Here is a 21,574-nt window from a genome sequence, read left to right on the forward strand (position 1 = left end):
GTGTTGAAGTCGAGTGTTTTGTTGACCCATCCACCAACCTGTCGCTCTATAACACCCTCTATAACATCTATATCACCCTACTTCTTGTAACAAATACTGCATATTTTTTCAGATAGCCCAAATCCCATCAATTACCAAAAACATAAAAGCAAACCAAAAAGTAAACACGAATTGTTGACAAGTGGAAAAAATGGTGCAATTGCTACTATCTATAAAGATATTGAAAAATATTGATTCTGTAGCGATGTCACACGGTCAGTTAGGACGTATCTGGTTTTGCATTTGTTGGCAAACTGAGATCTGCTTCTGTTGGTTCTTTGGTTTGGCTGGTCCTTTCTTCTTCCTGGGTTTCTTCAGCACTAGCCTATGCGGCCTATAGTTTCTTGCTAAGTGGAAAGTAAAGCCCTGATACAGAGACACAATTCTTGTCCTCTGCATGTGACTAAATGCACCTTTATGGTGCACACAAAAGGCATCTTTGGGAGGTAACTATTTTGGTCACAAAACAGGACGCATGCAGTGCTGCTGAGGTGTAGAAAAGACGTCCCTCTAGTGTTCTTCATTTTGAGGATCCAACTACTTGTGTTGAAGAAATCTGAGGCACCCAAGAGGGTAATTTAAAAAAAAAAAGCCATTAATATCTCAAGGCTATTTAGCAGTTAAAGACATGCCTATGTGTCTCTGTACTCGCCCAGATGAGGGCCTCAGCAGCTGAAATGTGTAGGGATGTTTTAACTGCTAAATAGCCATGATATATTAAAGGCTTTTCAGACAAGTATCCTTTTGGGTGCCTCAGATTTCTTTAACAATTCTTAATTATTTTGATGCTCAGCAAAGACGAAAACACACACACCCCTTCTCCCACCCTAATAATTTGCATACAGTCCCTAAATTAAAACAAAAAGGATGTGGTGATAGGTGCTGGGTGATCTGCTCCTCCACCGCCCATCATATCCTCTGCACAAACTCTAATTGTTTTCCTACATGCTGAGTTATTTTAGGTCTTTCCCATCGTGATACATAATAGTCAATAAGGGTTGTGCCCCACTTCCCTAATTCCCTACTAATCTGTGTGTCAAGTGGTCTTTATACATTGTCACATTTAAAGATTCATCAGGAGACAATTAGGCCTCAGCGGCATGATCCCTCACTGTTTTGTCAGCTCTCTGACCTGTATTTACAGTCAGATTAGTGTTCGACATTAAATACCTAATCCTCTTCTCGTTGTCTGACAGGCTGTGTGTGTTTTGGTGTGTGTCGTTTCCCCCTCCCATCCTTAATCCTGCGCTGTATGCTACAGTTGGTTACAGTCATTAAACCCATTGTCTTCCCTCCACGGTCAGTGCTCTTTGAATACGTTAGCTTGTTTGTGAAACAACAGTCACACAGAATGTGACTTGGGTCAGAAGACTGTGTGCCTGGGGACTGTCATGATGGGTCTTGTGCTAGGCGTAAAAAAAAAAAAAATCAATATAAATGTCATTCAGATTCCCTGGGTCGTAAAACAAACAAAGGACACAGCAGAGAAGCCATTAAGAGGCTGATCATGCATGTGTCCTGCAACTGCAGGCATTGTTTTACATTTGTGTGTAGCTTGAGTGTTAGTCAGCTGGAAATGATCCGTAACATCACGGTTTCTGGAGGACATTTAGCAGATAAGACAGAGAATGACACAAATATAGCTTAACAAAGACTTATCAAAGGATGCTGCTCAGACAGCAAGTTGAATAATTGCTGTCATGTGATCCTGCAAAGAAAAGTTTCTGAAAAATCAACTAAAAAGACTAATTAAAGTTCCACTGTGTAGGATTAAGGGGCATCTATTGACAGATATGGCATGTAGTAGTCATAATTGCATTCAATTATGGCATTTCACTAAAGTCATTCATTTGACAAATTATGAATGGATTTATTGATTGACTGATAACTATGTTAGTATGTCAGTATGTCAGTAGCCCAGAGGGGACAAACCAAACACTGGCTTTAGACAGGGGCCATTTGTGGTTTGGCATTGCCCACAGTAGTTCTCCTTCACGCTTGGCCAGGCCACCAGGAAAGCAGCACAGCTTTGCAGCAAATTGTTCCAGTGGCCATTCGCGTATTCCAGCAAAAAAAAAATCCCATTGCAAAAGAGACGTCTGTAAAACTGTTGACAGGACAGCTCAAACTGCAAACAAGGTCAATTATGACTCTTTCTATTCTGAGTTTTTCAGTCATGGAGGTTTTACATTTGTAAGACTTCCCTCAAGCCGAGAAAAGCGATTAGAAACCTGTGACGTCACCACAATTTAAAGTCTATGATCCAAGCAGGAACTCGTGGGCGGGTCCAGTGGGACAAACACTACTGCTTATGTTAAGTGGGCCGCATATAGCGGAAGTAAACCCAGAAGATGGAAAACATTTTTGGCATATGTGCCAGGCGATAAACTCTGTTGGAATGAAAAGATGTCATCTTAGCATCAGGTATCTAGTTACTATTACACAGGAGAATTTCAGATCTACAACCTCGTTGCTAGAATCCACTTAATCCTCCCCACTGGATCATTAAAGGTAGATGTAATCAATATGAAGTCACTTAATAAACCTGCATATAACCAGATACCCTGAATTAAACACCTTAATCAGATTGTACTGTCAAAAGGAATAGCTTGACACTTGCATCTGGTTAGATTAGCTTAGCATTAAGACTGAGGAGAGGGACAGCTAGCCTGGCTCTCTCCAAAGGTTGCCAAAGGTTGCCAGTAAACACTTGATATTTAATTTGTATATTCCAGAAAAAAAAACAACCAATTGTGGTTTTATCACTGCATAACCTTCTGAAGTCGTCACATATCACCGCTTTGTCAGTGACTTTCACTCCTACATATTACACACTAGGAACCTTTGGGATCTGCTGTTGATGTTTCAGGACAGGACATCGATGAAAGCACATGGCTAGGATTAGGAAAGAAAGACACAAGGCAACAAATGCTGGCACGTCAGCAAAAGTAGGTGGATAGGGCTAGAAAAAAACATTGTGGTTTGGCTCTATATTCATTCGAACACCAGCTTCATGCATGAAAGTCCAGGGTTTGTTGAACCGGCATCGTCCATTTGTGTATCATCCTGCCACGGCAGGTGGCGCCTGGGCACCATATCATACCATCATGAAAGGTAGCTTTTCACATTGGTGTCTGACACCAAAATCACTTACAAAGCAGTGGTATTTGATGACTTTGGAATAAGAGGGGAAAGATGTATAGAGACAAACCCACCATGGCGATGGTTATCTGAATGGTGCTGCAACACGACACTGCAGTGAACAAATATGAGGCAAAAGTAGTAATAATACACTTTATAATCCATTATACATGAAGATGTCATTCACTTTATAATTAACAAGATGTAGGCTAATCCTTACCCTTACCCTAAACGTAACCACTTTTTTTTTACCCTGATACTTCATAGCTAGCTAGTCGCAAACTTAACATTTTCATCGGGCCTCTGCTTCCAGACCAAGGAGTGAAGGGGGCTGATCATGGACTGATGTATAGGTATGGTGGGTGAATCATGTAGCTAGTTGATGTGTCTCGTAGCTGCTCCAGCTGCAGCTACACCTACTAGATTGCAGGTTATGTTAAGCTAAACTATGCAGCTTCTGGCTTTAGCGTCAGAATTGGTGCACAAACATAACAGTGAGTTCTTCCCATCTAACGATCAGCAAGAAAGTGATTATTTCCCATACTGTGAAGCATACCTTCAAGGCTATTATTAACTGAACAGTGTATTGTCATGGCTTCATCTCAAATACATTTTCCGTCTTTTGGATCAGTCAATACGAGACAAAAGCGTGGGACAATATAAGTTCTACTATGAGTGAAATATGGCTTTGGTTAATGTGTTGGCACAGTATGACTTCTACTAACCATGGTAGTGTTTTCATCTTTGGCAGAATAGGCTGTTTGGTTTCACTCCGGATGAGGAAGAGGTTTCAGAAAGCTGCAGGTCAAAGGGCACTGCCTAAACCAGAACCTTGAAACTGAGACTCTGGCGCTGAAAATACCCTTTAGTGAAATACCAAGAGGAAGTACAGTGTGTGCCATATGGCTGTCGTGAGCAGGAAGTCTGTGTGGTGAAGGGGAAGCTGAGATGGAGAGAACAGGATGAAAAACAGAGGAGAGGAAGTTGTTGGTTCACAGGTGCAGTGCGGGGGTTTCCACATCCTCTGCCTTTCAGCTGCCGAGGCAGATACCGAGAAGAGGCTCACCGCAGACAGGAGACTGTTTACGTCAAACATAATTTACTGACACACCACAACAAATAACACACAAGGAAAAGAAGAGACACCTTAAGCAGAGACATGGTGTGGGAAATCGCAAAATGTCAAAGAATTATAGCAAGATAGCAACAGAATTAAAGCAAGTAAAACAGAAAGAAAGGAACCAGTGTCAGCTCATCATTCAGCCAAGCTTCAGAGCTGTCAGCTAACTGGTGATTGAAGAGATGAACGGCCTCACATTCACTGATTTACTTCTACACGCTGAGAACATCACTTATCACCTCTAAGCAGCTCATACATACACGCTGACACACATATGCACATATACATGCAAACAGAGTAGATAGTGATCTGACTCAAAACAAGCTGTGCAAAGCTGTATTAAAGGATGCCTGTAGGCTAAAACAGAGCAGACGCTATGTTATCTGCAGGTGTATGGAAAACTGACTGATCAGCAAGTGTGGATCAGCAGCATTTAAAGGGGAAGTACAGCCATTTTCAAAATTCATACGTTACGCGTATGACATCGCAAGTTTCAGAATTACTTCCCTAGATTCTGGCTTTGAAAGAGAGTAGCTCATGTCTACACATTTTGATTGAGCTTTCCTTGGCCATGGAAATTATGTATTGAAATTCTTAATTTCAGTGGTGTTGGCCTTTAAAAGAATACTTGACCCACAAAATGATCACCCTGTGTTGCCTTGAATTTGTGAAGAAGACTTTGTTTTTCTTGCATGCCTCTGGTTAACGAAGAATCCCAAAATGGAGAAAATTCTGGATGAATTGAAGTCTTAGGCCCTGATCACACAAAAAGTGTTTAAGCAGCTGGAGGTGCCTTTTTGGAATTCCTTTAAATGAGAATAAGCTTTTTGTTCGCGTTTTTTGCGTTGCGACGTGCCTTGTGTCTCTGTACTCTAGTCGTCTTGCATGTTTGCTGGAGCACTCTGAACTCCTCTAGTTGAAAAAACTTTTTTTGTCATCTTTTTTCCCATTGGATACCCATACAGCCCGATGATAGACAGCAGATTATCAAACTGCCCCCAAGTCATCCTAAAATATGCCTGGAAACGGCCATCATGGAGGCGAAGCTCCTGGACCAACTGGTGGTACTCCCCATAATCCACCCTCTTTTCTAGGGTCTCATGTACCCACACAGATCTCTGTTTCCCTGTGCCCAACAAACTATTTGCTGCCAGCCTCTCAGGCTCAGCTAGAGCTACAGCAAGTAGAGACACTCCTAAGCGTTTTTTTACTAGTGGCATTCAATTTAAAGAAAGGTAGTGCAGTGCACCTCTTATTTTACAACCTGCAAAACACTTTATGTGTGACTGGGGCCTTAGGCATCCGCGTTTAACCACAGCAAAACCATATCATATCTTATCACTATATTAGGTTCAGGAAAATTTAAATGAGCACCTCACCCACATAATGATTGTTTGTATGTCCATAACTCACTCTGTGTTATATTGAATTCCTGAGGGAAAATTTGTATTTTTCCATTGAAAAACAAAAAAAATTCTTAAAGAAACAAAGTAAATGGAGACTTTGTGTAATAGCAGCAAAACATCTGTTAACAAACTCTCACACAACTTGTACAGTATAATCTAAGTCTCATTTATTCAGCCATATGCTCAGTACTTCCCAAACAAATGCATTTCCACTAAAATATTACTATTTAAAACACATCTGCACATGTAGCACCTCTGGATGAGTGAGTACATTTGAACACTGCTTGTGCATTTTATGGAGATGCTATTCATTCATGCATGAGACTGTGTTTAACAGGAAGCTTGTAGTTTAAATGCATGTATTTGGGAAGTACTGAGCATATGACCGGATGAATGAGACATGGATTTTACCGTACAAGTTGTGTGAGAGTTGTGAGAATTTAATTCTGCTTTTGTTAAACTTGGCCTCCATTTACTTTAATTCACCAAGAATTTTCTCAGTTTTTGATTCGTTGTTCACCACTGAGGCATGTTACAAAAACTAAATCTTCTTCACAAATTCAACATAGCACAGGGTGAGCAACTGATATACAAACAATCATTGTGTGAGTGAAGTGGTCCTTTAAATGACTATATTTAAAGGTGTAGCAGAACTACACACTGAAATACAGTCACTGTAATGCCATTTAAGCAGCGGCTGTTTGACCTGCAAATAAACAAATCGATATTCACAGGGACATAAAATACTGACTAGGGAGTAACTTATTGTCGAGCCTGGGACACACTGCAACTTTTTTATATCTCCAAGTGCAAGCAATCTGTGGGTTGTGAACTAAATTTGGAACTTTGTACTTTGCAATGGGGGTGGGGGGTGCTTCACAGAGGAAGAAAAAAACCAGTGAACCCAAAAATGAAGTCACACACATGGTACATATACTCCATAAGTGGGAGGAGTTTCCATGGGAGCATTCGCCCAGCTGTGGAGGCCACAGGTGGGGTAGTGGGGGAGGGGGGAGGAGTTAGCTGTACTCTGATTTTGTGTGTGTGTGTGTGTGCATTAGTGTGTGATGTGTGTGTGCTTTCTCTGTCAGGGTCTGCAGAAATTTGGGGTGCAGGGAGAGCGAGGCAGGCAGCTCGCTGGCAGCTGGATATTGTCAGGGGTTCACCAGGGGAGCTTGGATGTCAGGGTGAACGGGTTTAAGATGAAATGTGTCCACGGAGACCCTGACTCACTGTGTTTGTTTTGGGGGGAGGGGTGCCGGTGTGACATACAGATTGGGGTCTCAGATTTATTTTCTTTGAGCAGTGGTGGCCGGCGAGTGTGTGCCCCCCCCCCATGCATTTATCCGTAAAATGTAAAGCACGTCTTGTTCTGCTACAGAGCGGCCTGTGCTTTGAGGTGATAACACCGTGCTCTTTGAAATATTGTTTTTGCAGAGCATGTTTGTGGGCGTGGGGAGAGGAGGGAGGGGGAGGGGGTGAAAGGCGGGGTGAGGCGGCTGTAAATCGATCCTTTGTTTTCGAGCTTGCATATGTGTCTGAGTGGGGCTTGTTTTGGTCCTGCTGAGGTGACTTTGAGACTAGTTCAATGTCAACACTAGAGAGAAAGTCAAAGGCAGAGGACAAAGGAATGTCTGAAAAATTAAAACATGGTGTAAAAGTTAAGCAAAACTCACACAACATCCCACAAATGCTGCTTTAAAATGAAACTTGTCTTCCCCTTTTAGCTTATTTTCAGTGCAACATAATGCGAGCTACTACAGTAATGATACTAATAATCTAAACTCTGAAAAACACACTGGATCTCCAGGAGGTTCGTGTCCTGCATCTGTTTCTGCTCCATGCAGCTGAGGTGAAAAGGTGGTGTGCTTCAGCTGATGTGTTTTCGTCCTTATCTACATCTGGGGAACATCTGGTTTGCATCTGGCCACAGCCTCGTAGTATAGCGCTGTTCATGAGGGTGACAATATGTGTGTTTGTGAGAGAACCAGGAGGAGAGGGCACAGATTATTTATCTGTGAGTGTGGATGTTTGTGTGCGCATGCATTACTGGCTGGATGAGAGGATGAATGAAGGGGTGAGAGAAGTTTGTATGAGTTCGCCTGCAACCAATATTGTGTCGTCGTCAAACACCAGAATGCTGATCAGAAATCTTGGCATATGCAGTTTAACTTTTCTGATATCTGATATTTCATGGAATCTGTTGAACACCTGTGGCTGTCAGAAAACAACTGTACGTGCATGACTTAGCAGTCAGTCTGATCTGTTTGACATTTCTGGGTGGAAGCCTCTTTAGTCTGGTTTTGCTGGTGGAAAGATTCTACTGTGGATGACATGCTTTACGAAAGTTGATGATTAAAGTGCATTAGGCATCATTAAAAACTTAAGCACCAGTGTGATCATGGAGATACCAGGTTTTCACCCAACGACAACAATATATCTTTTGCCAAATTTCCGTTAATAAGCGAGAAGACTTGATCAGAGACCTCCAGATGATGAGACTCTCTCTTTGGGGGGTTGGCTGATATTTGGAGTCCCTGTGTTTGGGGCCCATGGCGTTAATGCTAACAGGGCCAGCTGGACTTAGGTACAGTTTCAAAGGTATGCAGCAGCATGCTTCATCTGACTGCATGAAACCATCATGGAGAGCGAAGGTAGAAAGTTAGAGGATAATAGAAAAATGAATTGGAGGAAGATAAGGGAAACGATATAAACGTGTCTTATTGATAAAAATCTGTTCTCGCATTTTTACATGTTTGGTTAACTTTCCATAATGATGTCACAGTGTTATCAGTCTTCAGAGACATGACAACAGATTTTTTAAAATTTTTTTTAGAAAGCCTACATCACATTTTATGTGGGGTTTCTAAGCAACTCATTCTCACCCCAACCTCGTCACATATTGACGCTTGGTCGTAGACTGTCCATGTGGACATATGACATCCAACTTACCCTGGGTGTGTCTGTTGTTGACGTTCTGGGATGTTGTACTTCAGCCTGTTACATGTGTTGTGTCTTTTTAAAATACACTTCCGTTTTAACAGGAAATGTACAGTTTGTCTCTTTCAAAGTAAACACCCGTACAACAATGCAAATTGACGTTAACTATCACATGCATGTGGTTGCGTTTAGCTAACGCGCATATGGTTGGACTTAGCTAACAAACGCATGTGGTTGGGTTTAGCTAACACATGCATGTGGTTGCATTTAGCTAAAAACACATGGGGTTTGGTTTAGGCAACAAAAGTATGTGGTTAGGTTTAGCTAACAAACGCATGTGGTTGCATTTAGCTATCACATGCATGTGGTTGCGTTCAGCTAACACACGCATGTGGTTGCGTCTAGCTAACACACGCATACGGTTGGGTTTAGCTAACACATGCATACGGTTGGGTTAAGCTAGCAAACACGCATGTGGTTGCGTTTACCTAACATACACATGTGGTTGTGTCTAGCTAACACACGCATATGGTTGGGTTTAGCTAACACATGCATACATTTGGGTTAAGCTAACAAACACGCATGTGGTTGCGTTTAGCTAACACGGACATATGGTTGGGTATAGCTTACACATGCATTGCATTTAGCTAACACACGCATGTGGTTGCGTTTAGCTAACACCCGTATGTGGTTGGGTTTAGCTAATACACGCATGTGGTTGCGTTTAGCTAATACACGCATGTGTTTGGGTTTAGCTAACACACGCATGTGGGTGCGTTTAGGCAACAAAAGTACGTGGTTGGGTTAAGAATCAAATAACAGGGTTTGGCTCTAGATTCATACCGGAATCGAACACCGACCTCTTGGGTGGTTTTTAGGTCCACCCCTCCTACCACCCACCCTACTCAGACTTTTCGCCCTTACCTTTCGTTGCTGTCCAGCCACATTTCCCCCTAACGCTGTCAGGAACTGTTAAACACTGATGGCGCCTGGTGGCATACCATGCAGATGGGAAAGGACAACTTTTTTTGTTGGTGTCTGGCACTCAAGTCACTGGCCAAGTGCCGGTATTTGACAAAGTTGCACTTGAACTTGCCGCCCACAGACTACAGCCACCGGCCACCTAAAACATAGGCTGTGAACCTTTGTGTGAGGAAATAACTCTCCATAGCAGCTGTACGCATCATTAAAAAAGGGAAACTGGAGGACTGACAGGACAGATTCAGACGCAAGATAACCAGTGAGCACAATGACAGTTGCCCAGGAGTTGCTGTCCACAGGGTGTGTGCAAGAAAGGAACATGCAAAATCGGATCGAAAAGTAAATCTATGAGGTCTCAGTTCAGTGTGTTTGAACTTTTGCCATCTCTTTTTGAGATTTTTGGACACTGTATTTTACATTTTAAAGAATCTTACTTGGTGTAACTTTTAAAACGTCTAATATTTACCATTTCAACGATCTTACATCTGCAATAAGATTTGTTTTTCCTCACTCCATTGCTTAGATTTCTCCGGACAAGAGGACGAGTGTCAGTCTGTTATGAGGCCCCTTTGAGAGGCCAGAGAGATGCAGTTCTTTCGCTCCTGATTGAAATGAGTGTGTAAAGGGGGGTTATATATCTGGATTAGATTCCTTGGAGTTATGATCTGGAACAGTGAGCCTCAAGCGGCCGGTGCTGCTGTGGGCTGGAGAGGCGAAAGGGAGTGCCCAGCTTCTATAGCCCAAAATGATGTCTCAGTTCTTCCTGGGTGAGCCTCTTTAATTCTGTCTCACAGCACTGAATGGAGACCTGCACTCTTACCCTACTTCTTATGTATGTGTATAATACTCCAGTTGCTTGTGTGTGTGTAAACGTGACATTCTAAGTGGTTTTCAAACTGCATGAAACCAGTAGTGACAGCAAGAGAACAAATATGTGTGTGTGAAATCCTGTGTGTGTATAAGGAGTGAGACAGGAAACAACAAGGGGCCCACTCTCCGCAAAGTAGTAGTAGGGACTAAAAAGAGTCTGTACAGGGATAAAATAGGTTACTGCAGTGTGTGTATATCAAACTGAAGAGAGAGCACCATAACAACCGCCACTGTGAATACATGTGTGAAATGCTGCATATATAAATATATTTACACAATTAGAACAACAATGTGAACTTCCCCCTCGGGGGCCCTACAGTGGAAACTCATGATCTGTGTTAACGACAAAAAAGCTGCTTAGTTTGTACTTCAAAGTGGCCCCTGTAAGTTCCTGTGCACCAGTCATTTTGTTGTTTGTTCTCTCTTTACCTCCAGAAAAGCATTTTAAGTGGCTGCAATCAGCGATAAGTAAGGAATAATGGTAGAAAGCACATCATTTGTTGGTGATATCATGAGCTCATGTAGAGCTTTAAGCCTCGAGAATCATGAGTCTCATGATGTAACACAGGGTCATGGGTTTCCTGCAGGCTCCATCTCAGAGGTGCTGGAATACAGAGCTGCTTAATCCCATGTTTTGATCCCACTGCCTTGTGGGTGATTGGCCTCAAGCTTGTGACCCGATGAGAAAATATTACAGAAATATTTCTTTTTTTTATACATGGTAACCCCATCGTATGTACCGTTTAAGTGTTTTATGTAAAAGATATTGTTTGATTGAGATTAAGTTATTTTTCAGTGGACTGCAGGCAGTAGAAAACATAGGTTGAAAATAGTTGGCATACTTTTGGAGAAGTCTCAGTGCGCTGCAGCGTTATTGTGTTGCGCCATCTGGTGTTGTGATAAAGCTACAGCTTCATGCTTCAATGGGAAAATCATAAGAGCCACAAAATGTCAGCTCTGAATATGATCCTCAGCTCCAGGAGGCGGTGTGCTCTGATAGCTCCCTCTGCTGGTGATTAAACAGGACTGCAGCTTTAAAGTCAGAGGCACAGTGAGTGTCCACTAGGTTTTAGTAGCTCGTTCATGAAATCGCCATCATATATGTTTTGGGGGGGGTTGCCTGTACAGAAGTGTGTTAAATCAGTGGGTGGGCTCTATGGGAGGCCCCAGGTAGACAGCATCAAACAGGGAGGTTCGTTAAGACAGTGGTTCTCTAATTTAATTTAATTTAATTTAATTTAAAAAACTGTCACGGAGAACCTGTTTGTCACTGTTTACGCATGGGAATTATAAATTTGTGACTACTCACATTATCTTACATTATTTCCCAGTTCAATTAATATGTTACTGGTGCTTTGATGTAATTTAAAAAAAGTTTAAAAATAATTCTTTAGTCATTTTTTAAAAAATATTCTATGAGTGATAGTTGGTTGTCAATTGTTAGTTTATATTAGTGAATAAAAACAAGCATTTATGTCGTGATAAGAGTGATAACACACCTTATAGAGGCTGCTAGTCTGCACAGATATAAATACAGGTGTGCCCTTTAGATTTTATCTCGCCCTTTGGTGCGCCTTGGACACACAAAGTTTGAAAACCACTGTGTTAAGATATCTGTTGTCAGGAGAAGTAGACTCAGCCTCGCCCTCTAAATAATCAGAACACTGTCTCTGCTGTATGTAAAGGCTCTCAGCAGTGAGTTTAGGGCTTATAAGAGTGCTCTTGTAATTTAGCCACTGTTTACAGCAGGAACGCCCTCCTAGAAGAGTCAGTTTTAATAGTTTTAATTTTAGTCCCTAGTATGAGTCAATTCTAAAAACTACGAATCATTCATTTCCCCTAATTCAACTTGATATTGTCTCCTTGTTATAACCTTTCTGCATGTTAAACACCCTCATCTTTCAAACTAGTAAATTAATTTAGACTTTTAAAATCTGCATGCTGTACCTTTAATTCCAAATTAACTGTTTTTAACATATCACCACCTCTTGAGTAAAAACAATACATTGTGAAACCTTAGATTAAATCAGATCTGATCATCCATCCACACAACTGACAACACACACCAATAATACAAACACCTTCCCCTGATGAGAGAAGAACTGAAACTTGAAACTGAAATTTACTTCAAAGAGAATGACAACAGAGAGGTATCACCGCCTCTGTTGTGGTATGCATGTAAAGCTGTATTGAGGGGTAAAATTATTGCCCACAGCAACTCAGTAATTTGCAGACTCATCTTAAAGAATTACAGAGGGCGCAGGAGAATGCATCGGACCATAGTGAGAAGTCATGAATCAAAAATTGCAAAAGAGACAAACATGCATTCCTGAAAGACTGATATCAGGCTGCAGGCAAATCTATAAAGTTGTGAGTGTATAAACTGAAAAGACAGGACTGTCTACAAAATAAGAAATCTTTTGATACTTAATGTACTTCTTGCTGATAATACTCTTTTATATACTGTGTATATTATGTATTCTGAGGTAGGTTTTTGAATTAGGGACTAGGGCTGGAGCCTATCCCAGCTGACACTGGGTGAGAGGCAGGGTACACCCTGGACAGGTCACCAGACCATTACAGGGCTGACACATAGAGACAGACAACCATTCACACTCACATTCACACCTACGCGCAATTTAGAATCACGAATTAACCTGCATGTCTTTGGACTGTGGGAGGAAGCTGGAGTACCCCAAGAAAACCTACGATGACACAGGGAGAACATGCAAACTCCACACAGAAGGGCTCCCTCACACCAAGCTCTAAACCATCTGGAACCCTCTTCTTGTGGGGCGACAATGCTAACCACTGCACCAACATGCCGCCCATCATTGCACTTCAATTCAAGTAAAGGATGTGAGCACCTTTTCCATTAATGGACCAACTGTGATCATATTTGCCACTGCTGAAGGGTACCTTCAGTGTTTTCCAACCTGGACCCTATTTTCTTATATTTTCGTGTTTCTAAATGACTCACAGGAACAAGAATTTCTGAAACTGGTCCAGTATTAACGGAGAGGGCTGCAGCTAGCAGCTGCAAAACAGATTGTAATGTTACCATTTGGAGGAACATGCAATGTCAATGTACATCCAAGTTTCTGACAACTTATGGAAAAGATCCCTAGATAGACCTTTTTGTTAAGGAGTAAGATCCTTTTTGTTTAACCAGAAGTGGCTCCAAAATCATCATTGCAAATTCCACCAGACTCCATTTAAATAAACAGTATTTTTATTGTTATAAGACACACTCCAATTCAGTGTTGACAGAAACAAAATGAAACAAAATAAAACCATCTTGGCTCGTCTTTCCACTGCTCCAACAATCACCAACTCTGGTATGGTTGAAATAAACCCTTAACTCACGCAGTTAGATGTGAAAATATGCTGGCTCTATGTACACTAAAATGACCATTTATTTAAATGGAGTTTGGTGGACTTGGCGATGGCAATTTTGGGGCTGTTTGTGGTTAAACAAAAAGGATCTTATTCTTTTAACAAAAGATCTAACTCTGTATGGATCATTTCTACAATGTTGTCAAACACTTAAAATAAGAATCTGAGCTGTCAATGGCAAAAACAAGCACTTTTAGTGGATGTAGATGTGGTGCACAAATGCCCCGAGTGGGTACATTGCACTCGGTTTCGCCTCTGTTGGCTGCAGCCCTCTTGCTCAATATTGGACCAATTCCAAATATTATTGTTCCTATTAGTCACTTAGACACAAAAACATGGGAAAATAAGATCCAGGTTGAAAAATCAATCTTACCCTTTAATTTCTATTTCAGTTATTTTGCCCAAGAAAAAAAATAGGCTGAATCTTCATATTCTTCCCTCATATATCAGTGCACTAAAATCTTTCCAACAGAGTAACTGAGGATGTGAACCCATCCACTTGGTCTAACGGCCAATTTGGCCTGAGGCAGTAATAAAAAAAACATGTGCCACTGATTTTCTGTGCTGGCACTGACCAGCTGAACAGCTGAGCGCTGATAGTAATGACGTTAATGTCAATGCAGCGGTGCTGAAATCCATGAGCGCCCCACCCCTCTATCCCACAAGCAAAAACAGTGCCTGACTGCTCTGTTTGTTTGTCTTAACTGCTATACTCTGTTGCTAAAATGTCCACTGGCACGCATTCGTCTCGTCCCCAGGTTATGTCACATTCCTAAGAACGTGTCAGGACAGAGTGCTCACCTGAAACTTGGCAGGGAGCAATCACGCGCGCTCTCTTTTCATTCAGCAGAGGAATGTCATGTTTCCACCTCAGCTGCAGGATGACATGATTCCTTAACATTCTGCCAATCCCCTGAGCTGAGGAGCACCTTCAGAGCCTCTGGTTTGTCTCCTATCTGTCTTGGCAAACTGAGATTTTGAGTGAACAGCAGTAGTTTTGGACACACAAGCTGGGAAATGTCTGATCACACCTGTATCCTGCTCTCAAATCTCACATCCACAGCTCCCATTTCACACTTCCTGCCTCTCTCTGTTGTCTTTTCTCTTGCATTTGATCCTGTGCTGCCAGTTTCACCTTTTTTTCCACCCCATCTCTCTCACTCTGTGTCACTATATGTCGATGAACCAGTCATGGCAGTGACATGTGGAATTTTTCATTACCTCGCCCCAGGGGCACCATGCTGCCTCTGCCTGTGTATACTACTGCTTTTTTTTTCCAACCCTGCCTTCCCTCTCTCTCTCTCACACACACACACACACACTCTCACACACACACACACACTCATTCTCTCTGTGGCATTATTCTGAGTCAGCCCGTGGCGAGGTCTGTGGTTTGTTGTTTGTCATGCAGCCAGCTGTATGGGGCAGTCGTAGTAGTAGCAGCCATCAGTGACTGATCTCCTCTCCATGGCCTGTCGTCCCCCCGGCTGTGGCTCCTACACTGTGGTTATCATCCCACTCAGGACCAGCCTCTACAGCCTGGATGCACTTCGCTTCTTCCTATGGGTGAGGAGGGGGTTGGTGTGTGTGTGTGTGTGTGTGTGTGTGTGCATATGTGTTTTGAAAAAGGAACTGAGTCTAATCAGTTACATCTCACTGTGTCTTTGCCGTGTGTGAATGTAAGTGTGATTCCTATCAGCTGCTGTGCGTATACTCACATGTTTGAAGCACAATATTTTCTGGACAACAGGCAAAATGACTGTAGTTATACTCCACAGACTTGTTGTTATGTATGTTTAAAAGCTGGCTTTAAATTTTCAGTTGAAAGGACATGATGTATTACTCAAAGTTAAAAGCGTTCACCGCTTCTCGAGTGTGTGTAAGTGTCACCAGATTGGTACATTTGGCTGAGGCACATTCACATGACCTTTTCTTCTCTTCTGGAATGTGGAACAAATGATTTACGTGTCTATTTTTGGGAATTTTATAGAGGAGGGTGCACCATTTTTCAAAAATGTAATATTTCAGGTTGAGGGTTTCTTTATGTTTTGGCTCAGTTTAGACATATATGCTGCACAGTACATACAGTACATGCAATACATATAATGTTGTGGTACTAGACTACATCATATTGAGAGGTGTTTGTAATTTTTTGTCCTTCTCATTTACATACATGAGGGGGCAAAAAAATAGAAACACCTGTGGTTATAGTGCAGTTCAGTACACAACCATCACCACTAACTATGATCTCAATTATACACATATAACTGAATTATAAACCTCTATAACTGTCAAAAAACTGAACATTAGAGACATCATAAAAATAGATTATGGATTGGATTGCATTAGACTGTGCAGGTGTACCTAATAAAGTGGCCACTGAGTGTATTTAAATATGTATTTCTAAAATGGAGTCTCTTTAATGATGGCATTTAAAGCAATTCTCAAATTCTCAACCAGCTGCACGATATCTGTACATTATGTTAATGTTCACACTAAGAGCACTGGCAAGTACACGTGTCTACGTAGAGGAGACAATCAGGACCAGGCATCAGGGGGCAAAAAAGAAGGGGAAAATTATTTATTTTGCATTATGATAATGAAATTGAAATGCCCAGAATGAAGTTGAAATATCAAGAATTAAGTTGAAATATTGAAAACAGAATAGGTAAAAAAATATCTAGACTTAAAACAAATAAAGTCCTAAAACAATAAAGTCAAAATATCGAGAATAAGGTCGAAATGTCATGAATTAAGTTTAACTTTCAGTATTAGTGCCAGGCATAAGAAGAGATAAATCAGAGGAGGTTTTTTGTTTGTTTGTTTGTTTGTTTTTCGCATATTCTCAAAATTTTGACTTATTTCTTATGATGCAATATTTAAAATAAAAAAAAAAAAATCTTGATTCTCTAATTTGTTGTCCTTGAACCTGGCCCCAACACTCTTCTCTATCTTTAAGCATTTGAAAGCTCTATATATAAAATGTATCATATTATTTTAATATATGGAAGGAGTGTCAACAGAAATGCATAGTTGCAGTATGATGCCATGAGTAATGGAAAAATTGAAATAATAATTTCAAGTTCCGGCACCAATCCCCTTCAGAAAAAATGAAAAATTATTTATCACTTTAATTTTCTTAAATTTTGATTCATTATTTTGATTTTTTTTTATACTTTATTAATCTAGTCATACTGTCAACTTATATTTACTTTGACTTTACTTAAATGTTATCAAATTTAAATATATTTGCTTTAAAAAGACTGGATTCGGCCTTTAAAACACTCAGTATGTGTACTTTTCTCAGTTTATGTTACAAAACAAACATCAGGACAATAATTATATTTTCTCTGCTGACTACAAATATTTTGTCAAAATTTAATAATTTACATTTTGTGAAAGATAAAGAGTGGACAAAGAGCAATGACAAATATATTAGGGAGAGACATGGGAAAAAAATATTATGAAAATCAACAAGGTTTGCTAAATTAAACAAGATTACAATGTCATTCATTTGATACTGCCATAATATATGTGTACATTTTTAATTGTGAATTGAAAAACAAAATTATATTGACGACTGAACTGATCTTGTCTGACCAAACTGCAGCACTTACTGTGTATTTTTGAGACAGCTAAATTATTTGTGTAAACACGATATAAACATGCTTTCTTTTCATACTGGACATTTAACTTAAATGCTTAAATTGACTCTGTTTCCAGGCAGTTTTTTTTCACCCTTGCTACGTGTCTAAGTGTTTTGGAGGTAGCATGGCTGCAGTCATCCCGGTGACACATTCCCACGAGTCAAGTCTGCACCTCGCAACTTCCTGTTAAAGGCTCAATATAACCAGTTTCCCAGTAACTGTAAATCTATTATAATGAGAGGAGCTGTCAAACAGTAACTGACATTTCATATTGTTATTGTTATTATTATGGTAGATATACAGCTGTAAGGCCCTACCTAAAGCTGATTTTTTTGGGGGGGTATTTTGAAATTTGATTAATCAAACACAGCTAAAATTAAATATTCACTCATGATACAACAGTGTCAAGAGTTTCTAATTTCCTCCACTGATTACATTTCAATTGACAAAGTGACTGCGACGTCCTGCTCTAACTAGAGGTGGATCGCCCACCATCATATATTATGATTCCCTGCTTGTTAGCTCTGTGTGAGGCCATTTAAAGTGCATGTTATCCAACAGCGAGTGGACAATGGAACTAAAGGCCTCCTGCTGCTCTGTAGATTGGCTCTGCTGATAGAAACAAAGCCTTGGGGCCTCTGGAAGACAACAGGCAGCGCTGTGCCCATCACGCTGCTTTACATCAGGCTGCAGGCCCGGTTTTTGGTGGTCAGGCTTGTTAGTCAGCCCCATGGTGCTGTCAAAATACACACCCTCAACTAACCAAACTGGTTCTGTCATCAAACTTAACATTTAGGATGGATTTTAAAGGGACAGTTCACCCCAAAATCAAAAATACATATTTTCCCTCTTACCTGTAGTGTTGTTTATCACTCTAGATTGTTTTGGTGTGAGTTGACAGGTGTTGGAGATATCGGCCATAGAGATGTCTGCCTTCTCTCTAATATAGATGGCACTCAGCTTGTGGTCCTCAAAGTGCCAAAAACACACATTTGAAAAACTCAACAGTAATGTCTCTTTCCAGAAATCATGACCTGGTTACTCAAGATAATCAACAGAGCTTGTTGTGAGAAGTTTCACGTAGGAACTATTTTCTTTCTACTGAACTACACCCTCCAATGGTATCACTCCACAGAAGGAAGCATGCTTTTTAACTTGGTTGAACACCCAACTCGTCAAATACCAACACTTCGTCAGTGGCCCTTGGCATCAGATATGTACTGACGGCTGAGGAACACTTAGAGCAACTGCCATAGTATAAAGAGTGAAAGTCTGCATAGGGCAGGCAGCAGGGGAGGTGGATGGGTCAAACAAGCTCGGGACTTTCACCCGGGAGACCGCTGTTCATTTACTGTGGGAAACCAAAAGTCAGCTGAGTTATTTTAGTAACAACATAGTGTTCTAGCATGTGTAGCAAAGTATGCTAGTGACATGACACTGATGACTGCAATACTTTCATAAGTGTCTTATGTCATCTGCCACATGACAGAATAAGTTTCCTACAAGGTTGATGAGCATCAGAAACATAAACAGTGACACATGGGAAGTATGTTTTTCTAAACCTGAACACGTGTTTTGTTGCCCACACCAAAGAAAGTAAACCTAAAATCGGAAGGGGTTTTGTACCTACTTTCTAAGTTTATTTTAAAAAAGAATATACACATTTAACTGTGCATTTCCTGTCAAAACAGAAGTTTATTTTGAAAAGACACAATGCATTTAACCAACATAAATTGTCACACCATCCCTAAGGATCATAAACTGATGCTTGAGGGGTACATACAGTGTTACAGTTGGACAAGAAGGGCCACTGACCAAGTGTTGGTCAAGATGGGAGTGAGACTGTGTTGTGCATCCGCTCATGTACAAGAGACTCATGATCATGACAGCACAAGATGTTAACGTCAAAAGTATCTTCCTTGGCTGAGTTGTAACTTTAGCTAGCCCAGTGATGGTAGGTAAGCTAGCAGTAGATGCACACTTCCTTCTGCGCAATGATACAACTGGTGGATGTAGTTCAGTAGACAGAAAGTAGTTCCTATATGAAACTGTTCACAACAAGGTCTGTGGATTATATTGAGTAACCGGGTCATGATTTCAGGAAAGAGACATTGCTGTTGAGTTTCTCAAATGTATTTTTTGATACTTTGAGCCACAAGCTGAGTGCCATCCATAATATTGGAGAAAAGGCAAACAGTCCCTGTAAGTATTTGTGGGAACTTTTCTGCTTTATTGGAAAGGTAGACAGTGAAACTGAAGGGGGGTGACATGCAAAGGTCGGCTGCTTAACTTGACCCAGGGTGTGATAATATGGTCAGCATTTTGGGAAGCTCCAATTGTTCAGTTTAGGTTACGATTTAAAATTCACATAAACCTGATCAAGCTGTGTTCTCCCACCTCAGGTTAGGCGTCTGAGGGAGCTAGAGAAAGAGAAGGACGCTCTGTGCTCCGGTCTGGAGGTCCTGGAGAAGGCCCGTCTCTGGTACCTCCAGCGGCTGGAGGAGAACAGAGCGAGGCAGGAAAACATCGAAATCAAGACGGGGCTCAGTTGCCAGGAAGGTGCAGCAGAGGTACGAGGCAGGAGTGGGTATGGGGCCTCACTGATTTAACCAATCATAATTCAGTGTACTGTCACTTATGGAGTCTCTAAGCGCCCACCTGTCTGTATGTGTGCAGGCTCAGTCTTGCCTCCTCAGGTCTCGCATTCAGCGGGTGAACGGCTCCCTGGGTTCCGTGATGAGTGAACCCAATGTCACCAGCCGCAGCAACCCCTCTCTGCCTGACGCGGTGGCAGACAGCGACCTCCGGTGGCACAACACAGTACTGACTCAGGTAAGGAGAAGAGAAACTGAAGGTGAGGTAGAGGAAGGAGGAGGTAAATTGTACGTAGGCCTTGAAAGGCTTCAAACACATCTTTAAGGTCATGTTTTATGCTCATCTATTGTGACATAATTATTTTAAAGTGAGTGTTTTCCCCCTTTAATTTGCCTTTAGTAACAGAGGATGATTTTTCCATAACTCTTGATTGATGATATGTCTGTATTCTTCTCCTCTGACAGGAGGTGTGTAACAAGAATCATCAGATCTCCATATTAGAATGGGAAAAGGACGCGCTCCTCGAACAGCTCGATGAGCTGCAGGCCCACTGATGGCACACACACACATGAGCTGTAATGCAAATTTACATTGACCTTTGGGTAACACAGTTGCTAACTTTAAACCACTTGTAAATATGTATTTAAGTGAATAAATTAAAGATGCACCATTAGCTTCTGTGTGCTCCTTTCAATACGAACCAGTTTTGCTGAAGCATTGAATAACCTGACTAACGTGTTAATGTTGCTGTAATGAGTCAGTAACTGATTTTATCATAGCCGAGCCCTGCAGTTATATACACCCTGAAATAACTTCCCATTAACAGCACACACTTTGAACATAATAGGGATTTGCAGTTAATCTTATAATGATACCAATAAGCCTTTTTTCCTCTTGATGTAACAATTACTGCAATTTTGGGATTCATTATATTATCATAAGGCTCAGGCTGTTAGCTTTTAAGTACACTTTGTACTCCTGTAGGTGACTGTATGAAAAAGGTGCAGTGGGTGGACAAAATAATAGAAATACTTCTCAATACAGCACAATAGAGCTGCAACGATTTTAAATGCCAACTATTTAAATAATCGATCAAACGTTTCAAGCAAAAATATCAAACATTTACTGTTTCCAGCCTCTTAAATTCAAGAACTGGCTGCTGATCTTTGTCATTTATGATAGTGAATAAGGAGTCTTTGGGTTTGGGGCTTTCTGGTTGGACAAAAGAAGCTTGTCACTTTTGGTTCTGGCAAATTGTGATGAGCATTTTTCACATTTTTTTTTTAAATTTTACATTTTTAGACTAATCGATGAGTTGATTAATGGTGAAAACAATCAGCCAATTAGACAAGAATGAAAATAATCATTAGTTGCAACCCTACAGGGCAATATGTCTGATGGTCGTCGGTCATTCCTGTTATGCAGCATCATTTCTGTCC

The 21,574-nt window shown here is 41.0% G+C and overlaps 1 protein-coding gene across 1 annotated transcript; it reads left to right on the forward strand.

Moving 5' to 3' along the window:
* The first annotated feature begins 15,210 nt into the window (after positions 1-15,210).
* Positions 15,211-20,808, forward strand: LOC117249541 (suppressor APC domain-containing protein 1). Its single transcript, XM_033615260.2, has 4 exons — positions 15,211-15,459; positions 19,943-20,110; positions 20,217-20,372; positions 20,600-20,808. The coding sequence occupies exons 1-4, from the start codon at positions 15,361-15,363 to the stop codon at positions 20,687-20,689; spliced, it is 513 nt and encodes a 170-aa protein (XP_033471151.1). The 5' UTR covers positions 15,211-15,360; the 3' UTR covers positions 20,690-20,808.
* The last annotated feature ends 766 nt before the right edge of the window (positions 20,809-21,574 follow it).

This window comes from Epinephelus lanceolatus, chromosome 23, assembly GCF_041903045.1.
Source record: "Epinephelus lanceolatus isolate andai-2023 chromosome 23, ASM4190304v1, whole genome shotgun sequence".
Lineage (NCBI taxonomy): Eukaryota > Metazoa > Chordata > Actinopteri > Perciformes > Serranidae > Epinephelus > Epinephelus lanceolatus.

Coding starts and splice junctions, on each gene's coding strand:
- LOC117249541 (XM_033615260.2), top strand. CDS start 15,361: ATGGCCTGTCGTCCCCCCGGCTGTGGCTCCTACACTGTGGTTATCATC. Junction 15,460..19,942: donor CACTTCGCTTCTTCCTATGG/GTGAGGAGGGGG, acceptor CTCCCACCTCAG/GTTAGGCGTCTGAGGGAGCT. Junction 20,111..20,216: donor GCCAGGAAGGTGCAGCAGAG/GTACGAGGCAGG, acceptor GTATGTGTGCAG/GCTCAGTCTTGCCTCCTCAG.